General features: G+C 39.2%; 1 protein-coding gene across 1 annotated transcript in view; it reads left to right on the top strand.

Annotated features, from left to right (window-relative positions):
• Nucleotides 1-16,742, top strand: part of LOC310931075 (voltage-dependent calcium channel subunit alpha-2/delta-1) — a gene marked incomplete at both ends in the record, with an annotated part of 144,429 nt that overhangs the window by 97,513 nt on the left and 30,174 nt on the right. The window contains 5 exons of the mRNA XM_083894161.1: nt 1,834-1,908; nt 2,018-2,098; nt 5,153-5,227; nt 13,665-13,736; nt 14,002-14,073. Of these exons, the coding sequence (XP_083750287.1) occupies nt 1,834-1,908; nt 2,018-2,098; nt 5,153-5,227; nt 13,665-13,736; nt 14,002-14,073 (375 nt within the window). The remainder of the gene's footprint in view (nt 1-1,833; nt 1,909-2,017; nt 2,099-5,152; nt 5,228-13,664; nt 13,737-14,001; nt 14,074-16,742) is intronic.

Below are 16,742 nucleotides of genomic sequence, written 5' to 3'. Positions count from 1 at the left end.
CTCCTGGATGGAGGTTATCATTCAGGATCTCTTATCAGTGTTTTAATTTAGCACTTCTTCACCTTGTTGTGAGAAGCACACCCTCCCCTAGTGTTGGCAACATGTCCACATGGATGTCCTTGGGTGATAAAGCCCTAAGATTGAGGTTGAGAATGACTGCAGGAAGGCCAGTTTTGTCCATTTTCTCAGGAGGCGCTGACTTGCAGTTTTCACTTGCACAAAACAGAAATACTTCAGAGGTAATCAACATTAAAGGTCCAGTGTCTTATTTGTTTTGATTTTGATTTGTGAATAAGAATGTAACAGTGTATTTGTTTTAAAGCTCTTTACTGCTCCAGGCACTAGTCTGGGCACATCCGGTTGCGTACATTAAACTGCAGAAGAAGAATAACGTCTGTTGTGGAGGTGTTTCACGAGCGACAGTAGCAGTGCATCCACCGTTCCAGAGGGGGGAGCTAATAAGTTACTAATATGCTAATGTACTTACATATGTGGACCTTTCAATTTTTCACTATAAATTCCTGCATAATCACTAAAACTGTTGGACTGCACATCTGAGTAATTAGAGCTATACCTTCCATCTACTTCGGCCACAAACTTATCAATCACTCCACATTTAATTCACAGTAGAATGATGCTGCAATATTGCATTTGCTTTAAGGTCCATATGAAGTGATAAAAAATAACTCTTCTGGCTTTGTTGTGTGACAGGAAATGTGTCTCTAACCACCTTGCTAAAGTAGAACGTAGAAGTAGTTTTAGGTTTCAAATCATTTCAAAATTCATTCAGAAACAGTATACCGTTTAGTGGGGGCCAAAGACCATGAACATTGTTTAAACGTTCTGTGTTTGAACAGAATATTTAATGCATTGGTATCAAACTTCCTGTTCAGCAAACACGTAGAGAAGCAACGTTCACCTGCTTTGGTATTCGGACGCCTCACCATCACACCAACAGGGACTGTACTTACATATTCAAATACATACAGTACTTTAAGATGGAGTTGGTTCAGCTATTGCAGCTATAACTGCTTGCACACTATTTGGAAGACTTGAGACTCTGAAGTGTTTTGTATGGGAATTTGTGCCCATTAAGTTAGTTGTCAAACAATGTCTTTATCATCCTTGCTTTCAGTGCTGGGGCACAGACATGTTGGAATAGAAAAGGACCTTCCTCAAACTGTTGCCACAAAGTTGGAAGCATAGCTCGTCCACAATGTCTTGGTGTATTGTATCCTGAATTAAATGTATGTGTGCATATAGTGCTTGTCCTCTCCCCTGTATGTACTGCCATACACACACATACTTATTGGGGACCAAAGTCAGATAATGTTGCTCTACATTAGAGTTGTTAGGATTAAACAAACAAATAGAAAAATGTAATTTTCACCATTTTAATTGCAGTTTAACGACATACGCTATAGTTTAGCTGCGGTCTTGCTCTTTGTCTTCCTCTTTCTCTATCCCAGTCTACTCTTCTTTCTGTTATTCTTCTCGACTTCATTTCCTAATTATTAGGAATTTCAAAAAAGTGGCAGAATTTTTATGTGTCTTTGCATGGAGGTAAGACAAAGACATCTAGCAAACCAAGGACTATATATAGGAGCAGTAGCAGTCACTTTAAAAGTGTATGGGTAAACACTGGTAAAGCTCACAATCAGTTTGTATATTGTTAAATTGTATTTTTAGACATGATTTTGAATTTTTTTTTCAGTCATTCCACAGTTGGAATGTTTTTTTTAATACCCACCATTTACTATTTTCTAATGTACAGTATATGATGTACAAAAATGGTTTTATTAATGTGATGCGTTTACTTTTTGTCTCCATTAGGAACTGGGTCTGGTTATCACTGGAACTCTCCCAGTCTTCAACAGAACCATGACCTTCGATGACAGGAATGGAGAGGTGCATTGGATAGAGAGCTTGACCATATTGTGGGTGGAGTATGAAGCATGGCCTGATAAATATATTGTTGTTTATTATTCCTTTTTTTTTCTCTCATACTGTCTCTCAGCACCAGAATCAGTTGATTCTTGGCGTAATGGGGATTGATGTGTCTTTGGATGACATCAAGAAACTCACGCCACGCTTTACAGTGAGTTCAGAGATGGTCTTCTGCACATCTTGATCATAATCATGGTTTTCATAGAAATATTTCACAGATTTTAAGGGCTCTGTAAAAAAAAATGCATTTATGTGTTTCCAGCAACTGCTGTTAAGTGAATATTTGTTGCTAGTTAGCCAAAATAAGCAGGTGCCATGAAAGTCCATGTCTCCAGAGAAAGTGCAACTTGATGACGTAAATACAGTGGTATGCAAAAGATTGGGTACCCCTGTAAATGTTCATGATTTACTTTATAAATCATTGGTCGTTTGGAGAAGAAATTTCAGTTAAATATATCATATTGTAGAAAAACACAGTGATATTTGAGAAGTGAAATAAAGTTAATATGATTTACAGAAAGTGTGCAATAATTATTTAAACAAATATAGGCATGTGCATAAGTTTAGGCACCACGAAATAACAATTTTGTGCATCCTCCTTTTGCAGAAATAACAGCCTCTAAACGCTTCCTATAGCTTCCAATTAGAGTCTGGATTCTGGCTGAAGGTATTTTGGACCATTCTTCTTTACAAAACATCTCCAGTTCAGTCCAGTTTGATGGTTTCAAGCATGGACAGACCGCTTTAAATCACACTACAAATTTTCAATAATATTCAGGTCTGACTGAGATGGTCATTCCAGAACGTTGTATTTGTTCTTCTGCGTGAATGCCTTAGTAGATTTTGAGCAGTGGTCGTTGTCTTGTTGAAAGATCCAGCCCCGGCACAACTTCAACGTTGTCACTGATTCCTGGACATTGCTCTCCAGAATCTGCTGATATTGAGTGGAATCCATGTGACCCTCAACTTTAACAATATTCCCAGTCCCTGCACTGACCACACAGCCCCACAGCATGATGATGGAACCACCACCACATTTTACTGTATGTAGCAAGTGTTTTTCTTGGAATGCTGTGCCATGCATAACACCCCTTGTTTTGCCCGAATAACTCTATTTTAGATTCATCAGTCCACATCACCTTATTCCAAATGTGCTTTAGCATACCTCAAGCGAGTCTGTTTGTGGCGGATGCAGAGAAAAGGCTTATTCTGCATTACTCTTCCATACAGCATCTCCTTGTAAAGTGCGCTGAATAGTTGAACGATGCACAGTGACACCATCTGGAGATGATGTTGTATGTCTTTGGATTGGGTTGGTTGACTCTGACTGTTCTCACCATCCTTGGCCTCTGCTTATCTGAGATTTTTCTTGGTCTTAACTAGAACTGTGTCTGTGGTCTTCACATTCCTCACAATGTTCCTCACAGTTGAAACTGAGAGCTTAAATCTCTGAGATAGCTTTCTGTATCCTTCCCCTAAACCATGATGTTGAACAATCATTGTTTTCAGGTCATTTGAGAGTTGTTTTGAGGCTCCCATGTTGCCTCTCTTCAGAGAATATGCAAAGAGGTGAAACGCTTACAATTGACCCCCTTAACCCTATAACGCCAAACGTATCATATGTGATACATAAGTTTTTGAGCCCCCCACATGATGAGCAGTGTGACAATTTTTTCCTTGACAAACCCGATCAAACCCGTCAGAGATGCAAGCACTGCGTAGGCCACTTTGCCCATGTGTACTGTGAGAAATGCAGAGTGCATCCTTGTCTGAACAACTGTTTTCAAGCCTACCATCACTCATAATAATAAGGTTGTGAACTGCAAAATGAGTAAAAATAACTGAAATGTTATGTCTTCCAGACTTCCTCCCTGCCAGTTCCATTGCTGCATTGTTTTTGTTGGATTTGTTTGTATATTTTTTGTTCAAGAAAAAAAGAATGTTTGAGCATTGTGACCCGCAGGATCAAATATGATACTAGTTAAAACTCCAATATGAAAATTGATATTTGAAAAAGAAAAAAAAAATGTTTTTTAAGAAGGACATATAAAGGCTCTAGTGTCAAAGAATTGGAATTTTCGGTCAATTATTTAATGGTTTGAGCTTTAAATACCCTAAAATGACAAGGGTGCCTAAATGTATGCACATGCCTAATTGTATTTACATAATTCTGCACAATTTCTGTAAATCATATAAACTTTATTTCACTTCCCAAATATCACTGTGTTTGTCTCCTATATGATATATTTAACTGAAATTTCTTATTCAAACAACCAATGATTTATAAAGGAAAATGAAAATGTACATGGGTGCCCAAACTTTTGCATACCACTGTAGCTGTTGATATATGGTCATGTTTTGTTGCAGCTCTAGTTCATTACTGTAGTATGTTAGTTTCTTGCATTAAGTGGAGGAATGTTGTTGTTTCCCCCTGCTCACTGTTGAAGTATTTCTGCTATTTTTCCATCACAGCACAATGTGAAAATAGAATGGACGTGGCAGTCTTGTCTAAATTACCTTTCATTTACTGAAACTGTTTCCATGGCACTTATTTATATTTATTTAGATGATGTGGCAGCTTTTCCACTTCCCTCAAGTGAGACAACTGAAATGTAGTATTTCAAGACTTTTATATTGTGCCAATCACATATCGTTGCCTATCTACCACCATGAACCCATATTTTTTCTTCTGACTGCTGGCATCGACAAGGCATTTTCCCCCAGAGAACTGCTGGAATATTTTCACTTTTTGGACCCTTCTCTGTAAACTCTAAATATGTTTGCATGTGAAAATCCCAGTAGATCAGTAGTTTCTGAATTCCTCAGACACGCTCGATTGGCACCAACAACTGTGCCACATTCAAAAGTCTGTTAAATAACATTTCTTCCTTGTTCTGATTCCCAGGTTGTACTTTAACAGTTCATCCTGACTGAATGCATTGAGCCGCTGCCATGTGATCGGCAATTAGATATCTGCGTTAAGTGGCAAAATCACCCAAAATAAAAAAAAGTCTTTGTAATAAATAGCAGCCCCTTTGTTGCATGCTACTGCTTGCTTTTTTTTTTCTTAAATAACAAAAAAACATTATCATCCATCTTTTGACTCACTTTTTAACAACCATTAAGATGTATGATTGTATTGTGCATGCAATAGCACTATGTTGTTTTTTGGTGCAAACAATTTGATTTTCCGCTCATGTTCCAGATTGGTCCAAATGGTTACTACTTTGCCATCGATCCCAATGGATATGTCCTGCTGCACCCCAATCTACAGCCCAAGGTACAGCAGCTTGACCTGTCCATGTTTTAAAACATCATATCATTTTCTCTGTCTTCCACATGATTACACAAATACTGCATGCACTTTGTGAATAATACACAGGCTCGCAGATGGTGCAGGCTCTTCTCAAACTTTCTAAAGTTCTGCTGCCTCATCAGTCTTCATAAAGAGAATTTCTGAGTAGTGATATCATAAGTCTTTAGATGTTGGTGAGAAGGTCACTCATTACCATGTGAGATATGACGTTAGATCTGCAAACTTGGCAAAAGAAAGCGAGAAGTGGAACATATGTCAAATGATTGAATGACAAAAAGAAGCACTGTAGCATAAAGTGGAGATAATGAGTTTTAAAGCGAAGATAATGAGTAAACACTGTACTTTAAATGAATTTGCTGCATCCTGGGGACATATCAAGTAAACAAATCTGTTATCCTTATTCTTACTTTAAACTAATTGCATACAAATATTAAAAGGATAGCTCTGTTTTTTCAAGTTGGGGTTTGAGATAGTACTCAAGTATACATACACAACTTAAACAAGACCCATCCAAATATACAAACCACGTTCTAACTATACAGTGTACAGTGTGTAGAATTTAGCAACATTTATCAGTCAAGTTGCATATTGCTGCTGAATATCCCTTGTATTTCTCTTCCAAGTGTGTTGAAGAACCTATGTAGCCTTCAGTTAGCATCAAAACTGTGGCCCAAACGCAGATTGCAAAAACTAACAATGCAAGTCTTTAATAAAGCAAACTAAAAAAAAGGTAAAAAGTAAAAGACTGTTTGCTACCAGCATGAAGAGGACACTCTCAACACCCGGAAAGCAGCAGGTCCAGACAACATTCTTGGTAGAGTGCCAAAGGACTGTGTAGAGGAGCTGAAGGATGTCTTCACACATCTTTAACACCTCATCTTTAACACCTGTTCAGACTTCAATTCAGCATTCAACTCGATAATACCACAACAACTCATCTGCAAACTTGACAAACTGGGCATCAGCACTTCCCTCTGCAACTGGCTGCTAGACTTCCTCAGTCAGAGGCCACAAGCAGTATGTGTTGGCAACAGCACCTCGAGCAGCATCACACTGAGCACAGTGTGTGCTCCAACCACCTGGTGAAATTTGTGGACGACACAACTCTGGTGAGTCTCATCATCAAAGGTGATGAGACTCACTACAGGAAAGAGGTCGACCATCTGACTATGTTGTGCAGGGACAACAACCTCCGGCATCAATGTGTGGGGCAGGAGCTGCACTGACTACAACAGGAGAGCCCTGCAGCGCATGAAGAAATTGACAATAAAGCTGACAGTAGACTAGTCATCTTTTAACCTCTTCTTCACGGTTGTCCCCGGTACCGGGGGCAGGGTCAGACACAGTGACAAAAGCGTCATAAAACCATGTCTAACTTTGTTAAAACACACATGACTCAAACAGCAGGAGCGAAAAAAAACTGTTACAGCGCACTCATTGAAAAGTGGCACCGGAGTGTCAGCGTGATTATGTAAACAAAACAAGAGTCAACACAGAGTCCAGCGGTACCATTTTTATCAATCTACGACCAAGATTCACGGATCCAGCCCCAAAATAAGAGCACAACAACAACTGACTTTCAAGAAATACAAGCAGAAATGTTGTCTTACCTTTGCTGTTTATCAAAACAAGTTGTTTCCACTGGAAAAAAAAACACTTCTAATGAAGAACTACACTTTCCAGCATGCTTTGGGAACAAATCCCAGTCTGATTGATCATTACAGAGCGACATTAGATCGTTCTGATTAGAGAAGGGTGAATATCCGCGCAAATGTGTCATATTCATTTATGTCCTTTTGACTCGCTAATGAAGTGATTTACACACATGTATTTGATTCTCCCGGTTAAGAGGTTTAAAACGAGCTGTCAATCAACCAAACTGACCAAGGTAAGCCAGAGCTATGGCGCTGCGTAACCAAAGACGCTGCAGAGTCACAGAGTTGTTTTTACGAACCGCACAAGGAGCATCGTTTGACATAGTTTTCATTGTTTTTTTTGTTGTTTTTTTTCAAAACAAGTACTTTTTAGACCAATAGTGACATGTAAATCAGCAGCATCTTTGCACAGCTCATGTCCACGTGTTGTTACATGACCTCCATGCGTTTTTAAGCTCCTACTGCATATTTTAAAGGTGATATTTGCTTTAAAATGCAATATTTTTTTAGGCGACAGAAAAAATCCTTAATTTATGGTGTGTTCCATGTACATTTTCTCTGAAAAGCTGAAATCTGGGTGTGCGTCTGCTAAAAGGGTCCATGTGGAACAATGAACCCTGTGCTGAACAGGCCGCATAACGTGTGAGAAAAATTAAAACTCGAACAACTCGATTACAAAAATTCCTCAAGGCAAAAACTCTGCCTCAAGGAATTTTTGTAATCGAGTTGCTCGAAATACTAGAATAATCGTTGCAGCCCTAGTAAGAGTTGATGGCAGTCTAAACCACACAGACTTGTCACAGGCAAAGCCAGGCCAGTCTGTGAATCATAACGTTTATACAGCCATTATCTCACGTGACGTGTCTACTCACTCACAGTGGGGGGAGACCCAGCGCTGCAGCAGAGGTGTGCTCCACACTCAGCATTAAAACAACAACGATGAATACAAAGCGTAATGAAAGAAAACACGTAATTATAAAGCTAACACAAATATGAATATGTGTGGGTGCGCAATCCAACACATTCAATATAAAGAACAATTAACAAACACAGAAACTTCACCTAACTCTTCATCTAACACTTTTGCCTCTTACTGGAAGCCGATACCAAGGTGTGTGGTCCGTTCTTGGGTCCGGTCCAGTTCACTGGAGTTGCAAAGCGTGGACGGGCCGTTAGTTGGCTCACAGCAGACAGCTGTTGATCCTCTGAGTCTCTGGAGAGAAGCAGTTTGGGCGTCAGGTATGGAGGGATGTGTCGGGCCAGGTGCATACCTCGTGGGTGGAGGGATGGAAGCTGGTGGCTGCAGAGTCTCCATCTCGATTGCCTAAATACGTAAAACAAGTTTCTCACTTGGACAGCGAGTGTGAAACTGGCGTGGCTTCTTCAAAAAGGGTGTTGTTCGTGCGCCATGGGCCCCATGGCCCGGAGCCAGAGAACAAGTGAGCAAAAGAGAGTCTTCCGGTTAAATAGGTTTACCAGTGGAGGGGCCATAAACTGTAAATGGTTTTGTATTTATATAGCGCTTTTCCAGTCTTGATGACCACTCAAAGCTGCTTTACACTACAGTTCCCATTCACCCATTCACACCCATTCACTCACACTTTCAGCCGTCAGGAGCAACGTGGGGTTAAGTGTCTTGCCACCGTCGCCCCTCGTAGACAGTCAATGAGACATAAAGCGTCCTGCATTATGTCTGCATACAGGCCATTGACAAAGAACAATGGATTACAGCCACATGGCTTAGGTCCCAAATACGGAACCAGAGCCTGCACTGAACAGCTCTGTAGAGTGCTTCATCGTGTCTTCATCACGAGCCTGAGCCTCCAGAGGATCCCTGTGATATGGAAGATGTCCTGCTTGTGTTCATAGACCGTAAACTGGACTGTACTAACACTGAAGCCCTTTACAAGAAGGGACAGACCTCTATTTTCTGAGGAGGCTCCGCTCCTTTAACATCTGCTGGACCATGCTGAGGATGTTTTACGAGTCTGATCAGAAAGGCCAGTGATGTTGTGGGGGTGGAGCTGGACACTTTGACAGCAGTGTCAGACAGGAGGATGCTGTCGAAGGTGCGGGCGATTCTGCAGTATGACTCTCACCCTCTCCATAACGCTCTGGTCAAAGAGAGGAGCACCTTCAGCCAGAGACTAATTGCTCCTCAATGCACCACTGAGACATTTCTGTCGTCCCAGAGTGTTTTTACAGGGCGTGACCTGTAACTATGGAAACCAATGTGGAAGACTAGACTATAGACAATGGCAATATATAATGTGAAAAGTTGGTCAGGAAGATCAGATTCTGATCGGATATGCTAATCTGATTTGGGCTGCAGTCTAAATAAGACCTAAATGCACTAGGGAGGGCAAGGATAATCAGACACAGGTGAGACTTATTAGACAGATGAAACACACGAGGGACGAGGCAGCGATCAAAAGGGGAGGAAGCAAAACTTGACAAGGAACACACCAAGGGAAAAACTTCAAAATAAAACAAGAAAACCAGACACACAGCGAACAGAGGTAAAGAAAATAAAAAGAACATAAAAGCAAATGTCCAAATAATCCAGGGGTCATGACAGCTGCTGGGTGAATTAAGCTACTGGACCAAAAAAAATTGTTTTACTTACACACCCATGTTTATGTTCATAATGTTTAGGTTAGAAAACCTTGAAATTCCCCTGAAATAGTAACACTGAATTATACTTATTTGGCTCAATATTTGAAATATGAGGGAAATGCCAAGCATACATCAAAACACTGTGTTAAAAATGTGACCATTTTAATTCTGTGTTGCCTGTGAAATCTCAGAGTCTTCAGACTCATATGAATGCAGCAGGACTTTTAGCCTGTGGCAGTTATAAAAATTCAACCCTGTAGAAATTAGCCATGACCCCCCCCCCCCCCCCCCAAAAGAGCTCCTGCCTCACCATTCTGTAAATCCCACTCACTGCCTTTAGCTTGAGGCAATGCAAGCACTGACAGGCTGCTGTGTGGCCATGTGCTGCCCAGCAGTGAGTTCTGAGTGTGGGATCATGACGTTCAGAGCAACACCTCCACTGATCTGAAAGCCTGGATCCCTAGAGTCATGCACTCACATCCCATCTATCATTTCACAACTCTCCACAATCTAATCCATCAAGTCAATCTGTCAGATTTTACAGAGTGCATAAATTCACCTTATAGTATCTGACTTACTGTAGTTTAGAAGTTTAAGTCTGTGGAAAAGAGAACTTAATCTAAGAGTGGAGAAAAAAATCTATACATGGTTAAAAAAAATTAAAAAGAAGGAAAAAATGCCTTTTTCTTCTTTGTTAGACTCTTTTTGAGGTGATAATGTTAGGCTCTGGTAAGGTGAGAAGTGTGCAAACTTTCAGATGCATCTCTGTGATTCTCTCTGCAATTTTCCTAGAAAAGGATCCATAATAGGAAGCACAGGCTCAGTAATAAGTATGCTGTCACGTTTCATGAGGTGAGACATTGTAGAGGCATTGTGCAGTAGACTGGGATAGCACTTCCAAATGTAGCATTGTAGAATTGTCTGCATTATTATAGTCCCCTTGGTGTGATGTTCACTGAAAGGCCAATAGATTCCCTTCTAGCAGGAGCTATGAATGAATGTTCCCAAAACCTAAGTGGTGATACTTTTTCTGTTGCTTGTAAGGATTATTGTAGCTGTGAGAAATTTGAGATGAAGATACACAATTTAATAAAACTGTGTATTAAACATCAAGTTAAGTTTTAAGGTCATAAATAGCAAAGTAAATGGTAGCGTTTAGGCACAACACTGTTCAGCAAGAAATAATTTGAAATGATGCAGATGGTAAAGTCATGTGACTTCTGAAGTTTTTATCATACACACACACACACACAGACATACACATACTTGCCATTTTTCATTATACAGTTCTAGCACTACTCAACTTGACTCTACTCAGCTTTTTTGCTTTTCCATTAGAGATGGTACCTGGATGAGCTGATACTAAAATGTGACATTGACAGACTGCCAGCCACTGGAGTCATGAGCTTGACATCCGACAGTACTTCCTGCAAATGTAATGCAGGAAGTACTGAACGATTCAGTGAACGAGTGTTTTTAATTAACTGAAAACGACTGCTTTACCCTTCACTAGTATGTGTTGCGTATACAATAAAGTCATCACAGTTTCATACAGCAGTGCTATGACGACCACGTTGAGGAGGTACTGAAGTAATGAAAAAAAAAACAACATACCTGATATCAAAACAAGTAGAATCGAGTCGAGTAGAGCCAAGCTTGAACTGTATAATAAATAAATAAGTAAATAATAAAAGTGGCAATTGTCTCTGTGTACAGACAATGTGAGAATTATCTCAGTTTGACTCTGATATCCAAGCCATGTGGCTTTGTTATTTTGTAATTATTATTTTACCACCAGCCATGTCCCATGTTTTTCCATTCACAGTTTCACACCATCAAAACATCATGCTGACAAGGAGTCTCTTTATTCATTCTCTCATTCTGCCTGTATATCATGTCCCTCTTCATTACCCACTCCTTATTTCCTCTGATTCTGGACCTTTTTTTTTTATTTCACTTTGCTGTTCAAATCATCCACTTTGTCCTCTACACATTCTCTGCCGTCTACCTTGTGTATGTTTGATGTTTCATTCTGTCACCCAGCATCTCTTGATCTTACTTGTCTTTCTTTCTCTCATTTTCATGTTGTCATGCACCGCCTTCATCATCTTCCTTTGCTGCTCCATTTTGTTTCACTTGCCATCAAATGTAAGGAACTCAATTCAAACGTTAAGTGTTGCATTGAAACAAATAAAGCTTAAATTCCACAATTCCCTTGCTTCCTTAAAAAAAAGAAAGAAATGTATATATGTTTCAAACTTTAATTATGTCATTTTTTTAGAATAAAAACAAGAATCCATCACAAAAAAACAAAATATGTTATATATTATGCATTTTTAATGGCAATCACAATCCACTTGCACAGCTAGTACTAAACTTAAGAACTCTTTAAATTCTGAAAATAATCTGCTGGACAACAAATCTTGAGTAATAATTCAAATAATAATAATAATAATAATAATCCAGTTGAGAACCATTGCATCCACTAATATGTGCCTTATTTTATCATCTATTTTCCTCTTAAATGAGAACTAAATTTACAAAATAAAGTAAACAGACTCATCGGACAAACTCTAATAAAATGAGAGAAAAAAGAGCATTACATTAAAAATAAAACATTACAATTGAATGGGTTTTGTTGTATTGTATTGTATGCATAATTATTTCCATCTTCTACTGCTCATCCTATTTGGGGTTAAAAGGGGAGCTGGAGCCAATCCCAGCTGAAATTATGTAAAAGGTGATATACATCCTGTAGAGATCACAACCTCATCATATGATCCTCATGTAACACAATGTTAATATTTTAGATATATTTGTTGCTTAATTCCAAAACCAAAAGTTGTAAATAATTGATTTACCTCACAGAACCTACATTGCAGTACCTGTATTTACCACCAGGGGTCCCATGGTCCACACTCAGACTCTGCACTTGCCTAAAATCAAACTTTACATCAGTAAAATCTAAAGATTTACATTTGTGGACTCCTCGCTCCTCGTGTGTGCTGCAAAGCCCCCTCTGGTAGTCAGTGGAGGTCCTGCAGGTTGTCGATGTGAGGTCATTAAACTAATTTTAATAATAACAATATATATATGGTAATACTTGATTACTCTATCGGAGTTGTGTGAAGGTTGTGGAGGGCTGCAGACAATTTTCAGAATTTAAATTGGGCATGGTGTTCAAAGAGCTGCTGCACAGAAGCTTGCCGTCATCTTGAAAATCAAGATCCCAATCTCTCTTAGGGCCCTGAATGCAGTTGTAAGGAAACAGAACTGCTTTTTTTTTTTTAATGTGGTGAAAAATGAAAGGTAAATATATATTTCAGTCTTCCTCCATTTTTACCAGACTTCCTCAGAACAACCCCTGAGTTCAGTCAACCACAGAATTGTGTGAATTAATTCAAACGTGTATTCAACTCAATGTAGAAATGTAGACTTAAAGGATCATGTTATTCGTATTAAAAGACATTTTACAAAGTAACCTTCCCAACACAAAACACTCTTTTTTAGCCGCATAACCCCACTTTTAGAAAACGCTTTAGAGAAGTGAATGGGATCAAATTCCACCTACTGCTGTTTTATAGAGGAGCACTAGATTACAGCTTCCATTTTATACCACAATAAAGCCACTCAGACGTACAGGGTTTTTAAACAGATGACATTTATAAGGTGCACTGTCACTTTGGATCAAATTTTGATTCAGATGTGCCTGGTGTTGCAGATGTGTTGTCAAACTGATATAGAATTTTTTTTTTCCTTTCATTTTTTTTTTTTACTATGTTTTTGATTCAGTTCATATGTTTGGAAAATGACTGGCACTGCTCCTAAGATTGAATACAAAAGAACATTGTGGCTCCAGTAATTAATGTCCACGTTTATGTAATAGAAATATTATGTAGTATAAAGGCTTATTCCTCTCCGTGGCCGGTTGCCATCTTTGAATAACAACTGTAAAAGCATCAGCTGCATTTTATTGAATCAGCTCAGCAGGTTTGGATGGAGTGATGTGAATGCAGGTAATTGCATGACAAGGGGTTTTGTTATTGTAATTGACCCTGTCATACTTCATTTTGTTTGAGTTTTGTTACAATGAACTGAAAGTTTAGACTGAAATGTTATCCTTTCCACAGAATCCCAAATTCCAGGAACCTGTTACCCTCGACTTGCTGGATGCTGAGCTGGAAAATGACATCAAAGTGGAGGTAGAGCACACAAGCACACATGCAGGCCCCAGATAATAATGTTCCCAGAAGGTCAAAATGTTCCCACAGTGATAGTTTTTTTGTTTGTTTGTTTGTTTTTTTAATTGGTTGGACCTAGCACAAATACACAGTGATGCATTTCATATCCACACATAATGAGTTAATGATACAGTATGTTCTCCTCTGAGCTGATACTGACCTAATCTAAACTGGTGTTGTACTGTATTTACTGGATACTGTTTAACCTCTTGTTCTTTCCCCAAAGATCAGGAAAATGATGATCGATGGTGAAATCGGCGAACGCACCATTCACACTCTGGTGAAAACGCAGGACGAGGTAAGAAAAGTTAAATATTTTAGGGCTCTAAAATATTACATTAAAGTGTGACGGTGAACTTAAAAATCCAAAAACCTGTAAAATTAGTTGAGTTGCAGAAGTATGACTGAATAGGAATTTTGTCAAGGTCTTAGATGCCATTTCTGTAAACAGTCAATGCAACGTTACTCGAAAAAGCACCTTTTTTCAAGAATATTTCAACTTTAAAGGTGCAGTGTGTATAAATCGGAGAAATATTTGTAGGGGTGGCCAGATGGGGCCATAGGAAATCAATGAAAACCATGGAATATTCTGATATATGTGTCCAGCCATGGCAAAACTGGTCACAAGTCTACCAAGAGACATTTTGACTTATTTACAGATTCTGGAAGTGCGATTTCTAAGCTTTCCAACAATGTCCAACACATGCAAATTGGATAATATTTGATGAAGATATGGCCATTTCAATGTAGGCACTCCTCAAACTGCTTTAGGGAGAATTTTAGCCTCAAAGATTTACACCTTCTGAGAACCAAGAGACAGAATCATCATATTTACATAGAACAACCCCCTACTGGTCTAATCTGTCAGTGAAACCACACCTCTCTGAGCACAGATACTATTGTTGTGAGCTACACTGCTACACAGATCAATATATATACAATACATGAAAAAACTGGACATAATATCCTCTTAAGATTTGAAATGAAATAACTTAAAAAATATAGGAAGGGGGGGGTGGCTTATTCTGTTATTATTTCTTGTCCTTACACTTTTGTAGTCATACAGTGGTATGCAAAAGTTTGGGCACCCCTGTAAATCTTATCCAAATAACCAATGATTTATAAAGGAAAATCATGATATTTTACAAGGGTGCCCAAACTTTTGCACACCACCGTATTTCCATCATCTGTTTTTGTTGTTTCATGAAAACAAAATATACCATATATACTTAAGAGAGAAGGATCAAAGACAGACACGTATTTCTAATATCAAATCAGACACTAATGAAATACATTGAAGTGGCTCTGTGGTGTAGAGTGGATGGATCAGTCTGTTCCTGAAAGAGCTGATGATGTGCTAATAACTCACACATGATTCAAGCACATCAGCACATGTTGTGCTGAAGCTAGTGAATAACAATAACAAGAAAAAAAGTCCCTGTATGTGACTGAACACTAACGTTACGTAGATTAACCACGTTAATGAAAACTCACCTTTAAGGAGATGCTGGCGTCATGTCATCATCTCAGACAACTACTGTGTCTGTCCTGCTCTCTTTCGGCCGCTGAATAATCATGTTTGTTGTTTTTGTGACGATGAAGTCTGCTTACATGTTAGCATAAAGATTGCTAGCTTAAAATGCTAACGAGTCCACTCACAGCAGAAGTGAGATCTGTTTCTGTCTTTGTTAAGAAGTTCAGCCACAGTTTAGATATTGTCCGGTTCTCCTTGCCTTCCTTTGGTCAACAAAGCTTTGATGACGACTGCTTTGATAACAATCACACTTTAATTTCGCACTGCACACGCTGAATAACTGCTGGAAAGTTCCACACACTCTCTCTCCCCCTCCCCTCCCCCTCTCTCTCTGTGCGTGCATATTAATTAGCCATGTGTATTGGTGACCGACAGCTGATTGGCCGAAAAAACAACAAAAGCTCTGGAATGTGAGATCACCACACCCAAACTAGGAATGATTCACAGCAATCAAACAACCTTTATTCAGATACAAAGTTTATGGTTTTAAGACCCACAATACTGTGATTTGAAGCATGTAGTGGCTTCTTACAAACTTCAAGTTCGACAATTTTGAAAAAAACGAAAATCCCACATTTTGAAAAAAAATCTCGGTTTGCATCAAGTGAACAAAATGCAGGAAGCGGACTACAACTCAGGACATTGTGGTTAAACACAACCAAAGTTTTAGGTCGTTTTCACACCTAATAGTCCACTAGATTGGGGACACGGTTCAATTGGAGGTTCAACATGGCATACAACGTGACATACAACATGCGCGTGCAGTAGCAACAGCAGCTCGGCTCTCGCTCTGTTTTTTATTGTTTGTGTACTTTTTAGCTTTTGTAAGCAAGACAGCGGCCAATATCAGTTATGATCATTCACAGCTGTTTTACATCCGTGAACATCATATTGTCCCTGAAGTTGACACAACTTCGCAATCGACAGAGATTTTTTGCCATGGGAATTTGCAAACATAATAATCATGGCCGTTTAAATCCCACCACAAGCTAAGGCTAAGCTTGCTCTGGAAAAGATACACGATATCGCTAGCAAACAGCTCACAGCAGACCCAGGGCAGCATGGTCATTGCAGCTGGGGATTTTAATCATGTGGATTTTAAATTGGTCATGCGGAAACTTCACCAAAATGTGACCTTTGCAACTGGAGAGAACAATATACTCTGTTAAGTCTATATCAGTATCCCAGGAGCATTCAAAGCATCTGCACACCTAGGCCAGTCAGATCTCATTCTGACCCCAGTATACAGACCACGGATCTGCAGAGAAAAACCCACCATCAATACAGTGCTGGTATGGACTGAGGAAGCGACCTCAATGCTGCAGGACTTTATTGAAGACACAGATTGGGGTGTGTTCGCAGAGGGGGTGGACCTATAGGAATACAATAATTCTGTCCTGGGTTATATCAATATCTGTAGGGCTGCAACAACG

Source organism: Microchirus variegatus (assembly GCF_963457635.1).
Source record: "Microchirus variegatus genome assembly, chromosome: 8".
Classification (NCBI taxonomy): Eukaryota; Metazoa; Chordata; class Actinopteri; order Pleuronectiformes; family Soleidae; genus Microchirus; species Microchirus variegatus.
This window is presented reverse-complemented; position numbering and strand designations above follow the sequence as displayed.